At 49.6% G+C, this 22306-nt stretch overlaps 1 protein-coding gene across 2 annotated transcripts in view; it reads right to left on the reverse strand.

Moving 5' to 3' along the window:
• Positions 1-22306, reverse strand: part of LOC125622593 (rho GTPase-activating protein 39-like) — a 122276-nt gene that overhangs the window by 21072 nt on the left and 78898 nt on the right. For both annotated transcript variants that reach the window (XM_048820708.2, XM_048820709.2), the window contains 3 exons: positions 16500-17817; positions 9112-9664; positions 4808-4897 (listed from right to left, as the gene is read on the reverse strand). In XM_048820708.2, coding sequence (XP_048676665.1) covers positions 4808-4897; positions 9112-9664; positions 16500-17817 — 1961 coding nt within the window. The remainder of the gene's footprint in view (positions 1-4807; positions 4898-9111; positions 9665-16499; positions 17818-22306) is intronic.

Consider the following 22306-nt stretch of genomic DNA (forward strand, 5'->3'; position numbering starts at 1 on the left):
ATCTCAACAGCACCAACGAAAGATTCAACTACCAGCTCAGCAAGTGCAGCAGGGCAGCCGAATATTCTGTTGGTAGATAGAAGGGTTGCTGGCGTTGTTTACTCACAAGATTGGATTTTTGAAAAAAAACATCCCAATGGTTACATCTGCCTGCTGTATCCTTCATAGTATCTGTTCGGCAAAGGGTGGATATGGAGCAGCTGTCTGCTGAGTTGGAACAGCCAGACACAAGGGCTATTAGAAAAGCTCAGTGTGGAGCTATACGAGCGAAGGTGCTCTTGAAAGAGCACTTGAACGGTGAGTCACAGTAACATGTTGTGGTGTACTGTGTTCTACTTGGCCCTGCTGTTTTGGGGCCTGTTAGGAACTGGGTGGTGCTTGGTGAACATCTACGAATATAAAACTGTCAGTGCACCTATTAACGTTGTGGTGCTTGCTGTACATTTATAACACTGTGTTTGTCACTGATCCTAGACATTGAGTCAGAATGTTCAATAACAAGTAATGGTTGCTTTCAGGATCACCAGGCACTCCGGAGCGGATGTTGTGAACTAATAAATGTGAATTATTTTCCAAAGAATAGAATTTTATTGAGTAACTCTGTGGCCCAGCACTGGATTCATTGTTGGCTTCCCTGGCCTTCTGGTATGCCTGCTGCAGTTCCTTGGTTTTCACTGCTGCCGGTCTCTGTCGTATCCCTTCTCCTGCGTCCCCCGAGCAATCTGCCTGTAGATGTCCACATTTCTACAGCTGCTCCATAGCTGTGCCTGCACGGTCTCTTCTCCCCACAGGCCCAAGAGATCCCATATCTCCTGTCTGCTGCGGGCCAGTGCATGCGTGGAACATATCAGAGGCATGGGCAGCTGCACACAACAGTGAAGAGCTGCTAGGTGTGCTCATCAAGGTGGGAAATCAGGAAAAGGCATTTCAAATATTTGTGGGGTTTTCAGGGAGTGGGGAGGATTCCAGCCTGTGTGACCCTGGGCAGTGGAGTTCACAATGTAACCAGAGCGGTCAGTGTCAGGCATTGTGGGAAGCTGCTGGAGGACTGTTAGGGTTGACATAGGTAGTGCAGTGTCTACGCTTGCACTGCGTTGACTACAGTGCGTCGACCATGGCTCAATGCCATTCAGGGAGGTTGTGTTACTGCGTCATCGTAATGGGGTGCTAACATCGGTGGGAGACAAATTCAGGTACAGACACATGCACAGCTAGGTCTCCCTCACTTTGTAGTGTAGACCAGGCCTTACTTGAAACTATTCCTAGGTTGACCTGAAATAATCAGTTTAATTCACTGACTACAACTGTAATAAATCATTTGTTGTAAATGTGAAACACCATCCTAATGCAGCTGGACACAAATCATGAGCCAAAAGTGAATTATCCAGTAAATAAGCAATATATCAGTCACCATTTTCTCACACACTAAAATTTATAATTAATAAAAATCTGAAAATATTAAGCTATATAATTGCTTAAATAAATGTATGTAGTTATACTGTACCCTCCTAGGAAGCAAAAAATTGTACAAAATCTAGCGTAAAGGCTCTATTTAGCTGTAAATCAACAAGTTTAATGGTCATATCAGCTAATGAGAATGCACCTTTCTTTAGAAAATAACTGAAGTACAAATGAAAAAGTTGGTTAAAACACACTTCAGAGTGGCAGCTGTGTTAGTCTGTATGAGCAAAAACAAGGACGAATCCTTGTGGCACCTTAGAGACTAACAAATGTATTTGGGCATAAGCTTTCATGGGCTAAATCCCACTTCATCGGATCTGATGAAGTGGGTTTTAGCCCATGAAAGCTTATGCCCAAAAACGTTTGTTAGTCTCTAAGGTGCCTCAAAGACTCCTCGTTGTTTTTTTTAGTTAAAACAGATGATTTCAATTGAGGCTTTCCACTTGGGGATTTAAATCAATCCAGCCTGGCAGAAAAACATGACTCCTCAAGGCACCCACACAAAAGGGCCAAGAAAAAGAACTCCAATCTCCTACTTTTCAAACCTCATGCTATTTTGGTCCCTGACCCGTGGTTTCTGAATAGCTGGGGTTAGCAACGCTGGTGATTGGCCTTGGGATGCAGTGAGCAGCAGGGAGGGAATGGCTGGTTTGTAACTCATGCAGTCACTTATCTTCCAACACTCCTGGGTCTTTTTACCCATGATCTTGGCCAGCTGAGGCCAGAGGACACACCCAGTAGGAGAGTAATTCATTCCCATCATGGGATTATTGTGCAGGTAGCAGGCAGACAGCTGTAGTGAGCCCAGAGTGGCTGGCAAAGGATGGGTTGTAACCAGATAAACAAAGTTTTGGAAGCAGACTGGTTTCTTGGAAATGGCCAGGGGACACTCCAGGGGGGAACCCCAATCTCCTCAACTGCCACAAGACAGGGAAACATAGGAGAAGCCTGAACAAATGTATGGGGGAAACACCGCATGGCCCCACACCCCCTCTGGACAGTGTGTGCAGAAGACCCCCCCAAAGGCCCAAGGCCACTGGAAGAGAGCTGCAGATAATGGGGACACGGGGTATCCATGAGCTTTAGCTGCTCAGTGGAACTCTGAGGCTTTGACAACTTCTGGAACGCCCCAGGCTGCTCCCTCCCACCCCCCAACACACACACTGCCCCAGGGAACGGTGTGGGAAGGCTGGCAGCTGTGGGGGCATGAGGGAGGGGACCTACACTATATTTACTGTAAGCTCTGGAATGGGGAGGGGCAGGAGGCAGGGCTCAGAACAGCATGGGCCTCTGCCCTGGGCAGTTAGAGCAGAGTCAGCCCCAGCATGTTACTAGCTAGTCTGCAATTGGCAGGCCAGTCTGACCAGCTGAGATTAAGCAGAAACTGCACAATCCTTCTCACTTGAAAGATCCCTGGACCCAAATGCATTTGCAGAGTGTCTGAAAAATCCCCCTCCTCTATACAATGCAGCTCGCAACCAACCAGAGGATGGAAAACAAGCAACTATTAGCCAAGGGTGACTGTAAATCAAAGCTGAACCAAGCTGATTAGCATGATGCACATAAACAGTTCACCTCTGAGTGACATGCAATGGAGGTTGCCGTTTATGGAATATTTCTGGGCTGCACAGTTTGGGTTTCACCAATGCTGCTCCCAACTCCGGAACTGTACAAGGATCTCCACAGCACAGTAGTGTCTTGGCCCTTCTCTACTCCTTCCTGGCAGTAGGCACAAACATTTCCCAGGGGTTCCGGTTCACCAGCTCTCAATGTTTTCTTCATTGTCCTCATCTAGCTGGTCCCAGTCTCCATTCCTCTGGCTTCTCAGCCCAGTCCCAGTCTCCTTCACACTCTGCACCTCAGCTGCTGGACCCAGTTTCCCACTCACCACCGCACCCCAAGGCTCCTTGTCCCAGTCTACTCCCCTGCAGGTTCAGCGCTTATCCCCTCTGCATTCGAAACAAGCAGCTGCCTTCTCCATGCTGCCTGGGCCCAGCAAAAGGTCACAGGCTCCCTGCTCTCAGTTCCAGTGACGGGACCCACCCCTTACACAGCCGGCAGATGCCCAGAGCTGCCATTGCGGTGAAAGTCCTGTACAGCCCTGGGCCCAGAGATGATGGAATCTTTCGGGAATGTCACTACTAAAATCTAAGACGTCCCTATTGATCGTGCACGAATTGAGATTTTTTTCAATGGCTTATAACTTAGCTAAATGTGGGCAAATTTTCACAAAGATGGCAAAAGACACATTCCTGGCACAAAGGCCAATCCCCTGGCAACTTTCAAGTCCCTACTCCAAAGCATGGTGGTGCTAGAGCAGGGGGGGCAAACCTTTTGGCCTGAGGGCCACATTGGGGCTGCGAAACGGTATGGAGGGGCAGGTAGGGAAGGCTGTATCCCCCAAACAGCCTGGCCCCTGCCCCCATCCGCCCCTCCCACTTCCCGCTCCCTGACTGCCCCCCTCAGAACCCCTGACCTATCCAACTCCCCCTGCTCCTTGTCCCCTGACCACCCCCTCCCGGGACCCCCCGCCCCTAACTGCCCCCCCCAGGACCCCACCCCCTATCTAACTCTCCCTGCTCCCTGTCCCCCGCTAACCGGGACCCCCAACCCCCCGGGACCCCACCCCCTATCCAACCCCCCCCCCCCACTCTCTGTCTCCTGACCACCCTCCTCCCCAAACCTCCGCCCCATCCAACTGCCCCGTCCCCTGACTGACCCCCGGGTCCCCCTGCCCCTTATCCAACCATCCTCTCCTTCCGCCCCCTTACCAGGCCGCTCAGAGCGGCAGGACAGGCTTATTGGGAAGCCTGGGAGGTGGGCGGGCGCAAGCTGCGCTGCCCACATGGCAGCATAACTGCAGGGGACAGGGGACAGCGGGGTAGGGGGTGAAGCGAACCTCCTCGGCCGGGAGCTCAGGGGCCGGGCAGGATGGTCCCGCAGGCCGCATGTGGCCCACGGGCCATAGTTTGCCCACCTCTGTGCTAGAGCTATCCAAAGAGAAGGTCCCTAGACTCTTTCTTAGAAATGAGAAAACCTCTTTGGATGAAATTTTCCAAAAAATTCAGCCTGAGGCAGACACCAGGCATGTAAAATTTCAGACCGAAAGGTTAACGTTTGGTAAAGTTATAAGTAACTGAAAACAGAGTCTTACAATGAGAATTGTTAGGCAACCTTAATAGGTGGGGCTAGTCTGAACACATTCATATTCCTAGACTGAACAACACCGTGTTACAGGTTCTATTACCAAATAGTTCCCACAGCAACTAATCTGCTGTGTCTGAGGTTTAACTGCAGAGGCTGACAGACCATGCATGTGTAGTCTTCACATTCTGCCTCTCTTTACCTTCTTCCTCGGTGTTTTGCTTCCTCTTTTTCCTGGATTTGGAGTTCTTCTTGTTTTTCAGATCCAGAAGTTCCTTAATGCGCTGGGCAACTGAAAATCCAAAGCACGGTTAAGTGAGTGACCTCAAAGCAGACCGAACGCGCTCCGCCTCCTTCACCTTACAGCATGCAGGCAGTGACCCAGCATGGACAGCTAAGGACAGCAAGACACCAAAACTGCCCACAGACATCAGCGAAAGCAACGTGCTCTGGGGCTGCACGAGGGGGCAGGCTGGCCTCAACTGGTCAGGGAACGGATGCTAGGAGAGCTGGAGGCCATGGCTGGGGAGATGGGGAAGAGGAGAATAAAATCTATTTAAAGTGCAAGAGCCTCTAAGAACTTTGTGTCCATGACTCTGGTATCAACCAGTTCCAGAGGGGCCTGGGCTAGGGCTCAGAGAGACCATCACTGGGATCCACTGAACAGCAAGGATACCAGAGGGAGGCTCCAGAATGTCAAATCTCCTTCCACAAGCTTGTCTTGCTTACAGATCAGCTGTCCTCTCCTCCGCCAAACACCGCCCCAACAGCACTTAGCAAGACTGACCTAGTGATCCCACTGGCCCCTGCAGCACCCGAGTCTGGGAAATGAGAGGAAGAAAATCCTGCCCGAGCCAGTTTACAAAGCCCCCTGGTTTATTTCTGCCCCTGAATTTCTGGCCAAGGGGAAGCTCAGAGCTGCTACACCCATGGGAGGAAGCACTAATATTCAATGCTCCATCTAGGAGCGTGCTTATGGAGAGCAAATGATTGAGCTAAGGTTGCAATTCCCATTCCGTTAGACTCTCTACCCTCACTCATCCAGAAAATTCTCCTCTAGGACTGAAAGCTCCAACAAAAATGATTAAAGGTCTAGAAAACATGACCTATGAGGGAAGACTAAAAAAATTTGGTTTGTTTAGTCTGGAAAAGAGAGGATTGAGAGAGGACATGATAACAGTTTTTAAGTACATAAAAGATTGTTACAAGGAGAGGAAGGTAAATTGTTTTTCTTAACCTCTGAGGATAGGACAAGAAGCAATGGGCTCAAATTAAAGCAAGGGTGGTTTAGGTTGGACATAAGGAAAAGTTTCCTATCTGGGTGGTTAAGCACTGGAATAAATTGCCCAGGGAGGTTGTGGAATCTCCATCATTGGAGATTTTTAAGAGCAGGTTAGACAAACACCTGTCAGGGGTGGTCTAGATAATACTTAGTCCTGCCTTGAGAGCAGGGGACTGGACTAGATGACCTCTCGAGGTCCCTTTCATTCCTATGATTCTATTAGTCGAATGCTTTGTCTCAGCCCACAGGAGAACCATTGGGAAGGTCTGAGTAAGCTTCCTGCCGCCATGTTTGCGTTAGGTGAGTGCAGGGGAATATCCTTTACACCCTGAAACAAATCCACATGACATTTTTGACTGCACTTGGAATTTGAGATCCTGGGATCTGTCCCCACTGAACATCACAGGCTAGCACCATGGTGCACCTGTGTTCTTCAGGGTGTGTGTACATGGCAGAGGGCAATAGGCAAAAGCTAAGGCTGTGAACACCAGTTTCTGCAGCCCATGCAGGGATTCTGCTGGGAAGAATTTCTACACAAGCCGTGGGCCAAGGATATCCCACTGCACACGTGTGGCATACTTGATATGTTCGACAGAATGCAAATTTTCCCTAACCCAATGCAAGGTCAGTCCTACAGGGATCGAGCACCAGCCGTTCCCTCTTCTGAGAGCCTGGCTCAGCATCTAAAGTACTGAGTCAGGGGGAACTTGCCATAGTAAGGAGCCCAGTCAAGTCAGGCCCACTGACTCCAGTGGGCGCAGCAGCTGCTTGGTGCCTCTCTGGATTTGGCTCTGGGGCTCCAGCAGCAGCACTTTCCTTTAATCTCGGCGTACAGGCTGTTATCACCGGGTGCTGTCCTTAGGGGGGCTGGGCAGCCTCCCCATTACACCTCCACCAGCCCACTCTATTGTACTTCGTTCTCAAAGCTTCTACTCTTCCCCACGTCAGTCTGATCCAGTCAAGTGTGCTCTGTACCTTAGAAAACTAAACCCATCTAAATCAGAGACCTTTGGGAGGAGTGTAGTCTTGTGAGCAGAGCACAGGACTGGGAGACAGGAACTCCGAACGCTGGCCTGACACTGGCCCTGTGCCTTGGACAAGTCACGGCCTCAGTTTCTTTGCCAGCAGAACATCCCATGGGAGAAATGATTCGAGCGATTCGTGTGTGTTAGTTATGACTAGGCAGAAGCGTTGCTCTTGAGCACTGAAGAAGTGCCTATAAATACCTTCATCGTTAGCACTTCATAATTTTGGATGGGGCTCTGATTATATCTGTCTGACGGATGGGGCCAGCGACCGGAGGTGCAGCTTTGCTCGGAGGCATGCCTTTCTAGGCATTGTGGGGTGAGGCTCTGCTTATCACACACTGGGGACTGCTGACAAAAGCCTTTGTCTTGTCAAGGCTGTGCGCAATGCAGCTGTCCCCGTGTGGGTCCATGGTTACCTCACCCACCTTGTCTCTCAAGGCTGTAACAGTCAGAGAACCCCTGATTAGACTGTGTCTAGAACTGACATACGCCAGCTACAGTAGCTTGTATTCTTTCAAGACAGAATATTCCTTACAAGATGTGCTAACTACTTCTGTTAAAACTTGCATTTTGCTGTGACGCTAGGAGTACCTTTGCCAGGCCTGAGGAAGACCAATGTGTAGCTCGAAAGCTTGGCTCTCACCAACAGAATCCTATCACCTCCCCAACCTTGTCTCGCTAATACCCTGGACTGACACAGCTACATCACCGCTGCATGCAGCCATTTGTTTAATCACATACAAGCTAGAATCACTGGGAGAAGGCCTGACAGCAGCTGTGCCGCATGATGGAAGGACTTGAGTCCTACTTCTCTCCATAGATTACAACCATCTTGGCACTGGAAATTAATTAAAGAAACACCCATTTGCCTGTGACTGCTTGAGAAGTGTTTACTGCACAGGCCCAGCAACTCCTGGGAATGGCACAACCCTTATCCTGCCTGCTGATAGCAATATGGCTGCAAACCTTCCTGGAATTTAAGCATGACGACTTACCAGTATTACTAATCAGTAAGGCTGCGAATCATTCACGGAGGTCATGGCTTCCGTGACTTTCCATGACCTCCATGAATTTTGCAGTGGCAGGTGCGGCTGACCCCAGGGCCAGCCCAGCACCTCAGAGCCAGCCACACCGGCCGCTGCTCTGACAGCCCCAGGCAGCTGGTCCCCAGCGTTGCCCTGGAACAGTGGTCCGGGACCAGTGGTAGAGGGTGTGGATCCGGGCCACCCCCGCCTGGACCACCATCGGCGGCGGCCCTGGCTGAACCCCGCCCGGAGTGGCAGTGGGACCCCAGGCCGTCGCCACCCGGATCAGCGGCTGCGGAGCCCCGGGGTCCCGGACCGCCCCCCGCCTGGACTGGCTGTGGTATCGGAGGCCTGGGCTGCCCCCTGGCCTGAGCAGTGGTGGGGCCTGGCCATCCCCCCAGCAGCGGCAGGGGGCCCCAGGCTGCCCGCCCCCCACCAGGAGCAGCAGTCCTCAGGAGCACTCCCCTCCCAGCAGGTAAGATTTAGTCACAAGTATTTTTAGTAAAAGTCAACAGACAGGTCACTGGGCTGTGACTTTTTGTTTTTTGCCCATGATCTGTCCATGACTTTTACTAAAAATACCCATGACTAAAACGTAGCCTTACTCATCAGTATCAGGGGTACAACCTCCACCAGCTCGCCGGTCTTCCTGCACAATGCAGTTAATTATAAATGCCGCTTAGCCCCTCATTCAGAGGGTATTCCACAAAATATGGACCAAATTCAGCTTTCAGATACACCAGTGTAAATCTGCAGTCCAGTGCAGTCACTCCAGATTCACACCAGCATAAGGGAGAGCAGAGTCTGTCCCTCTCCAAGGCTTTGTCTACACTAGCACTTTTGTCAGTCAGGGTCTGAAAAAACACCCCCTACCCCCACCGACATAAGTTTCACCAACAAAAGCGCCAGTCATAGCGACCGCCGCTCGTTTGGGGTGGTTTAATTATGCCAACAGGAGAGCTCTCTCCCATCAGCGTATAGGGGCTACATGAGAGGCCTTACAGTGGTGCATCCAAAGTGTAGACATAGCCTCAGTGTATATACCAGATGCTGCCCAAATAATCAGACACTGCACAGGAGCAGCGGAGCTGCATAGGCTCGCTGCTGGCCCAATGCATGATGGTGAATTTCAGTGCCATTAAACAGCTGTTGTGATGTGCGAGGCACTTACGGTTTTCATCATTGACCTGGTCGAGATGGCGGTAGATGTAACCTTCCAGGTAAGACTGAAACTTGGGTGATGGGGAAAAAAAAGCCAGACTGATGGCCATGAGTTCCCAGCCCCATGCCAGACTTCGGTAACACATATTGTCCGTAGTCTGCCTGATCAGCTGTATGTACAGCTCATCCCGTAAACCCTGTATGCTCCAGCACTTGGTGACTGTGACCAAAGCCACATGATTTCGGTCCATGCGGGCCTGGCGGTCTCCCATGTAGATCTGCACCAGTTTAAACATCTCACATGCTTCCTTTTTAATGGCGTGGTTGCTGGTGATGAGCATTGGCTTTTTGATGGAGCCCCCGTTCCAGGAGAGCATGTTGGAGATGGAGATCCTTCGGCGGAAGATGCCCTGAGTGTGCATGTTCAGGTTTTTGGAAGCCCAGTCTGCCATGCTGCTTTGAGAGATGGGCTTCCGTAACGTGCTGTAGGGAAACTGATATTCCATGCTGATGGCAGGCTGCACGCTAGTCTCCTGCTTGGAGTCTGACTCTATTGTTCCAGGCTGCAAGGGAGAACAGACAAGTTACAATCAAAAGCATTTTAGCTGAGCGTCTTACCCGAGTGAGGCAGCATCAGCCACCCAACCTCCAGGAACTAGAGTCGTGAGCAGAGAGAAAACGTATGTTGGATGGAGTCCATGGCTGGGATCTGCACTCCTCCAACAGCCCCCGCTGACAGCTTCTAGGGCATGTTTAGGGACAAGCCCACCTCCTGCACTGTGTCCCTAGTGGGGGTGGGGAAGCAGAACTTATCCCCAAAGCTGGCCCAGGACTCCAGGTGCCAACCCAGACAGCAGGAGCTCCTCACAGGCACTCAGCTCCAATCTCCCTCTCGCCTCTTCACACCCTCTACTCCATCTGGGGGCCAGCAGAGCTGAGAGCTGCAGGGTGCTCAGGAGCACAGCTCCCAGTTCCTTTCCTCCTGCAGTCTCTGCCTCCCTTTTCTGCTGCTCCAGCCCTGTAGCTGGACCCACCCATAGTATTTTCCCAGCTCTGACAACAAAGCACTATAAACACTTAGAAATGTTCAAAGCAAGTCAGCTTTTGGGAGGGCTGTATCTTGAGAACACCTGCATCAGGTGATCCCAAATTCCTTTCGCACATTCTACACCAGGCCTTCTGCTAGCACAGCAGTTTCCAGGCCAGTCTATCAAGACATGTGGATTTCTTTCATCGGCCAGAATGCCACGTTCCTCCCCTGGAGTACCCAGGCTCTGTCTCTCTGGCACACAGCACCCTTTGTACTCCTAGACAAGATGCTCTATCACCCCTTGCTATCCAAACCCTGGTTCTCACCACCTCGCTGAGGCTCCCTGAGAGGACACAGCCCCACACCTTCCTCCCCACAGCCAGCACACGCTCATCATCCATGTTCCGCAGCAGCCCATGAACCCCAGCCCCATGCCCTCCTCCCCAGTGCATGTGATCACATATGTGGCCCTTTCAAAGTGCCTGTTCCCCACTTCATGGCCCCCATTGTCCACGCAGACCCCAGGAACCTCCTGTCTTTGGCTAGCTCATGCCAATCTAACCAGTGTCTCACAGCTGGGTTACATGCAATAAGCCACGTTATCATACACAGGAGGAGGGCTCTGGTCAGGCTTAGCATCATATACGGGGCAGCGGCAGGCCAGCTCAGGCCGTCCCAGATGACTGCCAACAGCATTTCAGGCTAGCCAGTTTTCTGGACTGTTGTGTGCTTTTCCTTGGCTCCCGCAGCCTCCCTTCTGGGATCCATGGCCACATCTACAATGGAGCAGGAACAGCTGCGACAGGGAGTCTGGCCAGGGTCTTCACACATCTATTTGGGTAGCAAGGCTGCGTAACGATACACCTAAAGAGAATCCCCTGTGAGGAGACGCTGGGCTGTCCTGTGGGAGGACAGTGAGGTTCAGCATGATAATGGCCCAGGCTGAGGCCAAGTGCCCTCATCTCCCCTGCAGGTTAGGGAGGACTAGCTGAGAGAGACCAGGCAGAGTACTGCCTTCTACCTGCCCCACCTCCAGATAGATCCAAAACTAACCGACAACAACAGACCAGGGAGATTTACCCCAAGGGCCCTAAGAGTGCATCTGCACTGCAGCTGCGGACGATCCTCCCCGCCTGGGTAGGCAGACTCGCGCTAACTCAGCTTGAGAGCACAGTTAATTAATCCATGACCTCAGACCTAAAGGGGCTGTTCTCTCTCTCCAGGAGTGCAGCTGCAGAAGACTGTGCGAGATGCAGTGTTCAGTTGAACACGCAGTGCCCCGGAGTAGACTCCACAGAGACTCAGCGAGGACAAACTCATGAACCTTGTCAAGTAGCTACCCTGGATTTGTTTCTAATAATCAAGGTGTGCCAGGTCGTGGACTCCAAGGCCCAGACGAGATCATTTCACGTGTAACTGTATTTAAACATACAATCAGCCGCACATAGACCCTGGCATCACCTCCTTAACTCCCCCCAACAATGGGGCCCTCAGCATGCCCTGAAGGTCGACAACCTGGGCTATTTCGCACTGGGTGGGAGGGAATAGCAGAGCCCCAGGCCCACAAGCAGAATGCCCTACTGCTGCCTGTCTCCTGGTGGTAACCATGGCATCGTACCACAGGGAGAGGATCTCTCAGGTGGGGCTTTATAGAAACCTAGAACTGAATGGGACCTCGAGAGGTCATCTAGCTCAGTCACCTACACTCATGGCAGGACTAATTATCTAGATCATCCCTGACAGGTGTTTGTCTAACCTGTTCTTAAACATCTCCAATGATGGAGATTCCACAACCTCCCTAGGCAATTTATTCCAGTGCTTAACCACCTTGACAGTTAGGAAGTTTTTCCTAATGTCCAACCTAAACCTCCCTTGCTGCAATTTAAGCCCATTGCTTCTTGTCCTATTCTCAGAGGTTAAGAAAAACATTTTTTCTTGCTCCTCCTTGTAACAACCTTTTCCATACTTGAACACTGTTATCCTGTCCCCTCTCAGTCTTCTCTTTTCCAGACTAAACAAACCCAATTTTTTCAATCTTCCCTCATAGGTCATGTTTTCTAGACCTTTCATCATTTTTGTTGCTCTTCTCTGGACTCTCTCCAATTTGTCCATATCCTTCCTGAAATGTGGACACAACGGGACACAATACTCCAGCTGAGGCCTAATCAGCGTGGAGTAGAGCAGAAGAATTACTTCTTGTGTTTTGCTTACAACAACGTTCCTGCTAATACATCCCAGAATGATGTTCACTTTTCTTGCAACAGCCTTACACTGTTGACTCATATTTAGCTTTTGGTCCACTATGACTCCCAGATCCTTTTCCGCAGTACTCCTTCCTAGGCAGTCATTTCCCATTTTGTATGTGTGCAACTGATTGTTCCTTCCTAAATGGAGTATTTTGCATTTGTTCTTATTGAATTTCATCCTATTGACTTCAGACCATTTCTCCAGTTTGTCCAGACCATTTTGAATTTTAATCCTATCCTCCAAAGCACTTGCAACCCCTCCCAGCTTGGTGTCGTCCGCAAACTTTTAAGTGTACTCTCTATGCCATTATCTAAATAATTGATGAAGATACTGAACAGAACCGGACCCAGAACTGATCCCTGCAGGACCCCACTCGTTATGCCCTTCCAGAATGACTGTGAACCACTGATAACTACTCTTTGGGAATGGTTTTCCAACCAGTTTTGCACCCACCTTACACTAGCTCCATCTAGGTTGCATTTCCCTAGTTTGTTTATGAGAAGGTCATGCGAGACAATATCAAAAGCTTTAGTAAAGTCAAGATATACCACATCTACCACTTCCCCCCTATCCACAAGGCTTGTTATCCTGTCAAAGAAAGCTATCAGTTTGGTTTGACACAATTTGTTTTTCCTAAATCCATAATGATTGTTACTTATCACATTATCTTCTAGCTGTTTGCAAATTGATTTCTTAATTATTTGCTTCATTATCTTTCTGGATACAGAAGTTAAGCTTACTGGTCTGTAATTTCCTGGGTTGTCCTTATTTCCCTTTTTATAGATTGGCACTATATTTGCCCTTTTCCCGTCTTCTGGAATTTCTCCCATCTTCCATGATCTTGCAAAGATAATCGGTAATAGCTCAGGTATCTCCTCAGTCAGTTCCTTGAGTATTCTAGGATGCATTTAATCAGGCCTGGTGACTGGAAGACATCTAACTTGTCTAAGTAATTTTTAACTTGTTCTTTTCCTATTTTAGCCTCTTCTGATCCTACCTCATTTTCACTGGCATTCACTATGTGAGACGTCCAATCACCACTAACCTTCTTGGTGAAAACCGAAACAAAGAAGTCACTGAGCACCTGTGCCATTTCCACATTTTCTGTTATTATTTCTCCCCTCCCCCACTGAGTAACGGGCCTACCCTGTCCTTGGTCTTTATAGATTTTTATAGATCAAACAGATCTATAACCTATAGATAGGTGTTTATAGATCAAAACCAACACCTCAAAGTCTACCTGGACGCTGAGAAGTGACCAGTGTGGGGCCAAGTACTCTCTGCAGTTGCCCCATCTACCAAGATGACAGCTGCTCTCTGTATCAGTTTTAACTTCTGGGCCAGTTTAAAATGTGGCCTCATGTGGCTCGTGTTGCATTCATCTGATACTGAAGTGCAAAAGCATGGATTAAGTTAGAAAGCCACATCCAAAACACAAGGCCACACCTTTGCAGCCAGAGGCCAATGGAACCTGTCCACCCTGTTGGTGATTAGCAATTGTCCTATACATCCTTTTGGGATCTCTCAGATAGGAAAGAACCATACAGCTGCCCCACCAACTCCACCTAAAGCTCAGATGAGCCAGCCACACCTCATGATCAAGGGTATGGAAGGCAGATCTAATAATACCAGCATGGACACATGGTCATTGTCTGCGGTTAGGAGGCAAACACAGATGAGCACAACAAGAGCAGTCTCTAAACCAAATCAGGTATGTAGCTTGACTGACAAAACCACGGGGACCTGAGCAGCGAAATACTGAGAGACTTGTCTTGCCACAACCGTCTCAATAATCCAAAAATGGAAGGTGCAACTCTGGCTAGTCTGTCAATATTGGATTGTATCTTGAGCCACAGATGAACACATGCATTCTCCAAGGCTGCCCTTCTTAATGGAGGCAAACAAGGATCCTGCCCTTCTTAACAGAGGCAAACAAGGACCCGTCCTTCCCTGGCTGGCCTTCCCCAGTCAGAAAGGACATGGTTCTAAAACAGGCTGTGGCTCAAAATCCTCCAACAACTCCAGAACATCAGTGAGTAACACTGGGCAAAACTCATCAAGCAGATCCTGCCTCTGTGTCCCCCTAAGATCTTGCTCCACAAAGCGCAAAGTACGTTTTTAAAGGCCCCCCCCTTTTTTTTTGCATCACAAAGAAGCAAAAGACGACATATGCATTTTTTTTTCTTTGCAAACACCTATAAATTTAGGAGCACTTTAAATTTCAACCCCAGAGCTAGTCAGAACAAGACACACATTAAATAGTTCAGACATTGAGATTAGGTTGGTGGTTTTCTTGCTAGCAAACAATGCTGAATTTACTTGTGTTTGACTCTCGTCTGGGCCTACCCTCTCCAATCCTAAACATATGGCTCTGTGGGGGTGATAAATTAGCACATGTCTTCCTCACTTGCTCAGCACCTCCTTGTAACACCAAACTGGGCAGGATAATTTCTCCTGGTTTTCTTTTTTTGTTTTTTTTTAAACCCTTGATAGCATCTGTCCCTCCAGTGTCTCATCTCCCAGCATCTCTAAGCCCACTGAACATACAGTCCACAACAATTATCCAGAGCTCCTCTCTTCCAATGCCATCCTAGATGCCCTCCAATCTTCCTGCCACCCCTGTACCCTGCTGCAATGGCTCTCACCAAAGCCTCTAATGACCTCTTCCTGGCCAACGCTGAGACCCAATGCTCCATCCTCATCCTCCTGGACCTGTCTGCTGCCTTCAACGGGGCTTCTCTTCTCGAAAGCTTGGACTCCTTCAGCTTCCATTACTTCGCCCTCTCCTGCTTCTACTCCTACTTCTCTAGTTAATCCTTCAGAGGATCCCTCTCCTCCCTCTGCCAACTTTCTGGGGGTTCCACAGGGCTCTGTCCTTGGTCCCCTTCTCCATTCCTTCCACTCCTCATCCCTGGGCAATTTAATTCACAAACATAAATTCAGCTATCATCTCTATAGTGATGACTCTCAGATCTACCTCTACTCCAGACCAGTTTCTTTCTCTCCTAGACTTCAGCCTGCCTTTCTGACATCTCCTGGGAGTCCAGACATCAGCTTAAGGTCACCATGACCAAAACAGAGCTCTTAATCTTCTTGTCAGCCCCTTCCCCCATCCCTCTTGTCCGTTACCAAGGACAACCCCACCATCCGCGCTGTCACACAAGTCTGTCACCTGGGCATCATCTTTGACTCGGCTTTCTCTCTAGACCATCATACGCAGGCTCATCTCTTGTCTGGCCTTCACAAATCCCATCTCATCCCACTTACACCCATTCAGAATGCTGCTCCAGAGAGCGTTTTCCTGGCACCTCCCCTTTGGCCACGTCACCCCTCTTCTGGCTCCCTCTTCTCTACCACATCCAAACAAACACCTGCACATTCAGAGCTCTTCACAGAAAGTCCCTGCCTGACCTAGCATCTCTTAGACACAATCAAGATGTCAGCTCTGAACTCCACTCTGCCAGTAACACCAGCCTCCTTCGCCCACTTGTTACATTCAGACAAGCACCTTCCTGCTTTCTCTGCTGCTGCCCCTGTAAGCACCCTCCAAGCCACCTCACTGTCCTCCTCCAAATCCCTCCTACATGTGGCCTACAAAGAACATGACAACATTTAGGCAGCTGATGGGCTGAGATGCTGCCTATTATGCTGACCAATAACAAATCCTTGTTTCCTTGTGCTTCCCAGTGTGTATCCAGCTGTTCTCTTATGTCTTAGATTGTCTGCTCCTTGAGGCAGGGACCCTTTTTTGTTCTGGGTTTGTACAGCACCTAGCACAATGGGTCCTGGTCCATGACACCACAATACAAATAAGTAAATGAAGTCAAGCAACCACATTCAGTGCTACGTACTTGGTGCATGGGACCAAAACTCTGCTTTCTCTTCCATAATTCCCACCTATCGCATCAGGCACCTGGTCTGAAATAGGATCCTCCAATTACAAAGCTGCAAGATTCTGCAATCTGTTGTTTATTCCCCAAGAACATACAGTGTCTGTAAATAAAACTCTTTGTACAGTAAGTAATCCAGACCCATCAGTACATGGCATGGTGCATTTGGGTTAGAACTACCCCTATCGACTAGCAGCAAGTGATTTAACTGAAATAATCATTGGCACATACCTGAGAGGATGTTCGTGCTGCATCTGATGAAGTCAGACTTCTCTGGCTCATCACATTCTTTTCTAAAGAGTCCATTTTCTCATAGGTCCTCTTGGACCTCACTACTTCCTGTTGCGTAGCTGGGTCATTCGAGAAGCTCCCTGTCCTCTCCAGTCCCTGTCTGTACAAGGACCTGTTACTAGAGGTCACGTTGTCCCTTGAGTGCTGGATGACACCTTTCTTCAAATGGTCTGACTGAAACCTAACTTTACTGCTCCCCGTTGAGGTGGCATTTTCCAGCATGTCGGCATCTAGGCTTGCTTTGCTTCCCCTGCAGGCTGCCGATTTCCCCACCACGGCACGCATCTCCGCAATCAACTTATCATTCAAAGCACTGAGTTCACTGCTGCTGCCCACTGAGCCAGGTCTTCCCTGACCTGCCATTTGTCTCCTTCCTTTCCTCTTTCGCAAGCTTGGAGAAGGGCCTGTAGAGTAGCCAGAATCCTGTTGACTTATAACAGTAGGGTACTCTTGAGCTTGTGGGCTGTTCTGTCGACTATGGTGGGCCTCCATATTCTTGAGAACATTGGCTTCCAAGACCCTCCAGGACTGCTTGAAACTGTCCTTTGAAGAAAGCAGACCAGGCTGTGGTTTAGCAGGGCTATCAGCCACCCCCCCGGGGCAGTGAAGAGGTTTGGATGACTGGTCAACATTGACCATGTGTTTAATATACTCTCTTCCAGCAGGGCTGTATTCTGTGGTGGAAGGGTTTCGCACATGCTTTTTTCCAGCTTGTTGTTGCTGTTGCATACTTGGGTGATGCAATAATTTGGTTGGCTGGAGCTGCTTTTGGAAGCTATTGCTTGGAGATATTTGTGGAGACGTCCCATTCGCATTTACACTCTCAGTGTCCATATCTACAGGAGGCTCGTCATAAATTGGGGAATCTAATGACGGCTCATCATATATAGGTGCTGGAGATGCATATTTGGGAGATGCAGGCTGTGGTGTCCCTGTTTCGCTCCTTGGCGGAACATGACAAGGAGGGCCATTCCTTAGCACTAAGCAAAACCCACCATTCTCTGTCTTTTTAATCTGCATCGACGGTTTGGTTTCCACTGGAGAGGCTGGCTTTGCAGCAGCTGGGGTCTGGGCTGTGGACTGAGGCTGGGCATATGGGACTGGATTTGGAAGCAGAGATTTCTGGCTGTTGGCTTCTGCAGTACTCTGTGGCTGCAGTGAACTGTTCGATGAATCCTGCACTTGTCTTAAACTGTTAACTTTAACCAGCATGGCTGCTTTAGTGCCTGGCAAAGGCTGCCAGCGGGTAGGAGTGTCCCTGGATGGAGAGAAACACAAACATAGGGAATTATTTAGGAAAAGAAGAAAACAAAAATGCAATTCAGATCTCAGGTCAAGTGGGGGATGGGTGAGCTGGCTCCAGCTTTTACCCAAACATCAAATTGAATCTCCAAGGTCTTGGAGATTCATCCCACCTAAACTCTGCACCCCCTCTGGGGCTGTTTCCTGGACATTTGACTTCTAAAAACAGGAAATATAATATTTACACATGAGAAAAATGCCTGACTCATCACATGACTCTGTTCAGCCATTTGAGCCAGGCTCTTTCTACTTGTTACCCCTTCAGAGGTCTGAGACAATGCTAACCCATTAGAACACACATTCAAATCTGGCAGCCAATCCTGACTGGCTGGCTAGAGGCGAATAAGAGATCTGCCGGATCTCTCCACCATTTGAAATGTTAAATGGAAAAGCAGCCAAATGCTTATGGTTCAGAAACGTCTTCCTTGATAGTGATGCTTCCACCTGAAGGCACTCAGTGCCAGATGGCCCCTGGGGCAAATCCTGCAAGTCAGCTGGAGCGACACCAGGGATGACTGAATGTGGCTCACAGAATGCATGTTCCACTCTAACAAGGTAACCAACCTCTAGGGAGACAATCCTTCCAAACTCTCCTATATGCCTTAGTGGCCTTGTGGGGAACCCCCTCACCCAGCTCTTGGATCAGTTCCTCCTCCCAATGTGCTCTGGCTTTTTTAAAACAGCCCCCTCTCCTTCCCTTGGGACAGGCCCAGAGCCCTGTGACCTTAGCTGTGTGCTTGGGAATGGCTCGTAGATCCCCGCAGGAGTGCCATCCCAGAGGCATTGTTTCGCACTGCGATAACAGCCTAGACTCAGGTGGGAATCCAGTTTTGAGACAGGAAAGTCTAACTCTGCTGCATGGCCTGGGCAAAACTGGCCTGGCTTGTGAAAAGGAAACCCGAGTCTACAGCTGCACAGTGCCACAAGGCCAGGAAGGGCAGGTGTAAGGTATGTGCTGAGCTGCCACGCTGGTGCCGTGGGCAAGGCCTGAGAGAGCCAGAGGCAGGGTAGTGACATGCTAGTGACATCACTATTACACGCAGGGGACACGATGCAGTGCCGCAGGAGCGGCACCAGGAGCTCGCAGCGTATGGCACAGCGTGCACAACACAAAAACCAGAGCAGGGATGCAGCTCCCCAGCAGAGATCCCCTGGGAGCAGCAGGTGTGTACTTCCACCCCCAGTGACCCCGTATGGAGAGCAACCTCCCTGTATGAAGTTCTTACTCAGACACTTCTCCCCGGGGTCTGTGCCCTGGAAACAGCTGAACACCTCGAGCAGGGGGAGGAAGCTCTGACTGTGGGAGGAGGCATGTGTCCCAACAGAGGGAGCTGGCATGGGGTGGCCTCCCAAGGAAGCAGGAGAGCCTGTTGTTTACCCAGCTGAATTGCTGTATTTAGTACTTGGAGACATGGGGGACACAAGAGACTTTCCTCAGAAAGGTGGTGGACCAACCCCTGCCCTGCAGTCTCACTCACTCACTCAGGACAGACCCTTCCTTCACCACGCACCCCCAGCAGCCCTCTGCCAGCTGACTCGTGTGAGACACAACCCCCAAATCCAACCTCGTTTGCAGCCTTGTGGCATGGTCTAGAGACATTCCCACCCCTTAGAATGGTTCCACTGCCCCCTCCACTCCCTGTGGGCCAGGTGTGTCTGCCCAGCGCCACCCCTTTCCCCTGCAGGATGGCCTGTCTGCCCAGTCCCCGCCCGCACCCTCACCCCTCTCTCAGGACACTTTGTCTGCCCATGTCTCCCCCACCCTGGATGGCCTGTCTGCTCCTCCTCCCCCCGAGCCGCCACCCCAGGATGCTGTGTCTACCCGATGCCACACCCTTCCCCCCCAGGATGGCCTGTCTGCCCAGCCCCTGCTCTCCCAATCCCCACATGACAGCGATTTACCGTATCTCTCCTGGAACATTCCCTCCTTTAATTGGACCCACATGAAGTCATGATTCCTGCCTCTCATCATGAGGCCCCAACAGGAGGGTCTGAGGCTGACTGGAGACTGCCTCTGTGCTCTGCACTATTCCCAGGGTGCAAAGGTCGCCCGCCAAACGTTAGCAGAGTCCAGGGCACATGTCGGCTGGCAGAGGGCCTGGCTCCAGCTGGGTGACAGACACATCACGCCTCAGTGCAGCGCTTGGGGAGGAGAGAGAGTCTGAAAGCAGACTGGAAGGTTTGGGTTGAACCCCGCTGTAATGATGTCATCAGCTGCTCGCTCTCATACAGACTGCACCCAGGCCTGGGCTCTAAGGATCCCTCCATTTACAACCCCTCCCTAGCCCCCAAACCACAACCCAACTGACTAAGCACCAGACCGGCCTTGCCTCTCGGAAACACTCAGCACCGCCCCACACTGAGCGGAGCAGCACCCGCGTGGGGCACAACGCTCCTCAACCTGAGTGTGCCCAGCCCCTGCGAAGCAGGAAACAAGAGACCGGGAATGGAACACAGCCTCCCACAAGGAATTTCCCTCCCCCAGTTCCCCCCAAGGGGAGATGGCCTGGGAATCCCAGGCCAGGAAGCCCAACCTGGGTCCCCTGGACAACAGTACAAGGGCACTCATGTAGGAGCAGGATTTTATAATTGTATTATAAGAATAGAGGTACTAACGTATGATTTCATTTCATCCTGCCAGCCACCCTTTTTGAATAGCAGAAAGGAACAACCCTCTGGGACACTGGTAGAAATGCATCTGACAGACTGCCAGTGTCTGTACTGATGTTAAGACAGGGACAGACCAGAACAATCCTTATGACTGATTATGGTCACCCCTTTTGTTTTAGGATAAGTTATAATGTCTACTATGGTTTCCTATATGTATTACAAATTAGGCACTCTAGTTAAATATACTTACTAAACCTTAAAACAAAGAAATGTAAGAGACAGGATCTTGTATTGTGTCTATGTTAAGGAGATTCAAAATAAACTGACACTGTTTGTGTTCTCAAAGGTCTCTGTAAAAAGACTGTTTGTGTGAATGAGGAATGTTTGCATCAGGAAAAGATAAGGTGTGAAGGCCATTGTTATAGCCAGATGGTCAAGGAAGGAGGAGTGAAGAGACTTAACACCAGAGAATCATCCATAATGAAGGAAGGGCAGATTGACAACCCTGAGGTGAAGGCTGGCACCCCTAAAGACAAGACAATTGATTAAATTGAAACCAGGACAGGATGACTCACGGCGGTGTACTGGAATGTTTACATCAAAAGATACACCAATTAAGAAGTAACCCGGTCACAAACTGACGCAGCAAAATCCATAGTCTTCAACAGAGAAAAAAGACTATAAGAAGAGGGTGCTTGGCCAAGGGACTTTGGGTTCGTCTTGCCACACTCCAGGAGCATCGGATCATAAGCATCACCTGACAGGACTCTGTGTGTGTGTGTGTGTGTGTGTGATTGAAAAAGCATATGTTAACTGTTGTATTCTCAATAAATGTGGCGTGCTGCCTTCTCCCCTATAAAGGTCCCATGTGCTTCTTATAAGTATAACACTAGCCCCAAGTACCGGTCCTCCTGGTGTATTTGGCTTCCTCAGCTCCTCTCTGACAACACGCTCTAACCCCCAGCCAGGGCGCCAGGTGTGGCCAATGCAGTGTGTGTCTGTGCTCTGCCCACTGGATGTGGCTGCATTAGCTCTCACCCTCTGTCATAACCATACAGCTAAGGGTAGCATAAAATCCCTCCTTTACCTGGATTAAGGGGTTAAGAAGCTCAAAAACCTGGTTAGCACCTGACCAAAAGGACCAATAAGGGAAGAAGATACTTTCAAATCTGTGGGGGGAGGTTTTGTTTGTGCTCTCTTTGTTGTGTTCTCTCCGGGACAGAGAAGGACCAGGGCAGGAAAAAAAATTCTCCTAAAACCCTACCTGAAATAAGCATTTAAGTTTACAAAAATTGTAAGTAATGCAAGGAAATGCATTAGATTATCTTTTGTGTTAGCTTGTGAATTTTCCCTATGCTAAGAGGGAGGTTTATTCCTGTTTTTTGTAACTTTAAAGTTTTGCCTAGAGGGAATCCTCTGTGTTTTAAATCTTATTAACCTGTAAAATTACTTTCCATCCTGATTTTACAGAGGTGCTTCTTTTACTTTTTTCTTTATAATAAAGTTCTGTTTTTAAGAACCTGATTGGTTTTTAATGTCCTAAAAACCCAAGGGTCTGGCCAGTGCTCACCTTGTTTACCTATTTGGTTGGTATATTATTCTCAAGCCTCCCCAGGAAAGGGGGTGAAGAGGCTTAGGGGGACATTTTGGGGAAACACGAACTCCAAGTGGTCCTTTTCCTGAATCTTTGTCTAACTCACTTGGTGGCGGCAGCAATACCATCCAAGAACAAGGAAGAATTTGTGCCTTGGGAAAGTTTTTAACCTAAGCTGGTAGAAATAAGCTTAGGGGGTCTTTCATGCGGATCCCCACATTTGTACCCTAGAGTACAGAGT

This window comes from Caretta caretta, chromosome 13, assembly GCF_965140235.1.
Source record: "Caretta caretta isolate rCarCar2 chromosome 13, rCarCar1.hap1, whole genome shotgun sequence".
In the NCBI taxonomy this organism is placed as follows: Eukaryota; Metazoa; Chordata; order Testudines; family Cheloniidae; genus Caretta; species Caretta caretta.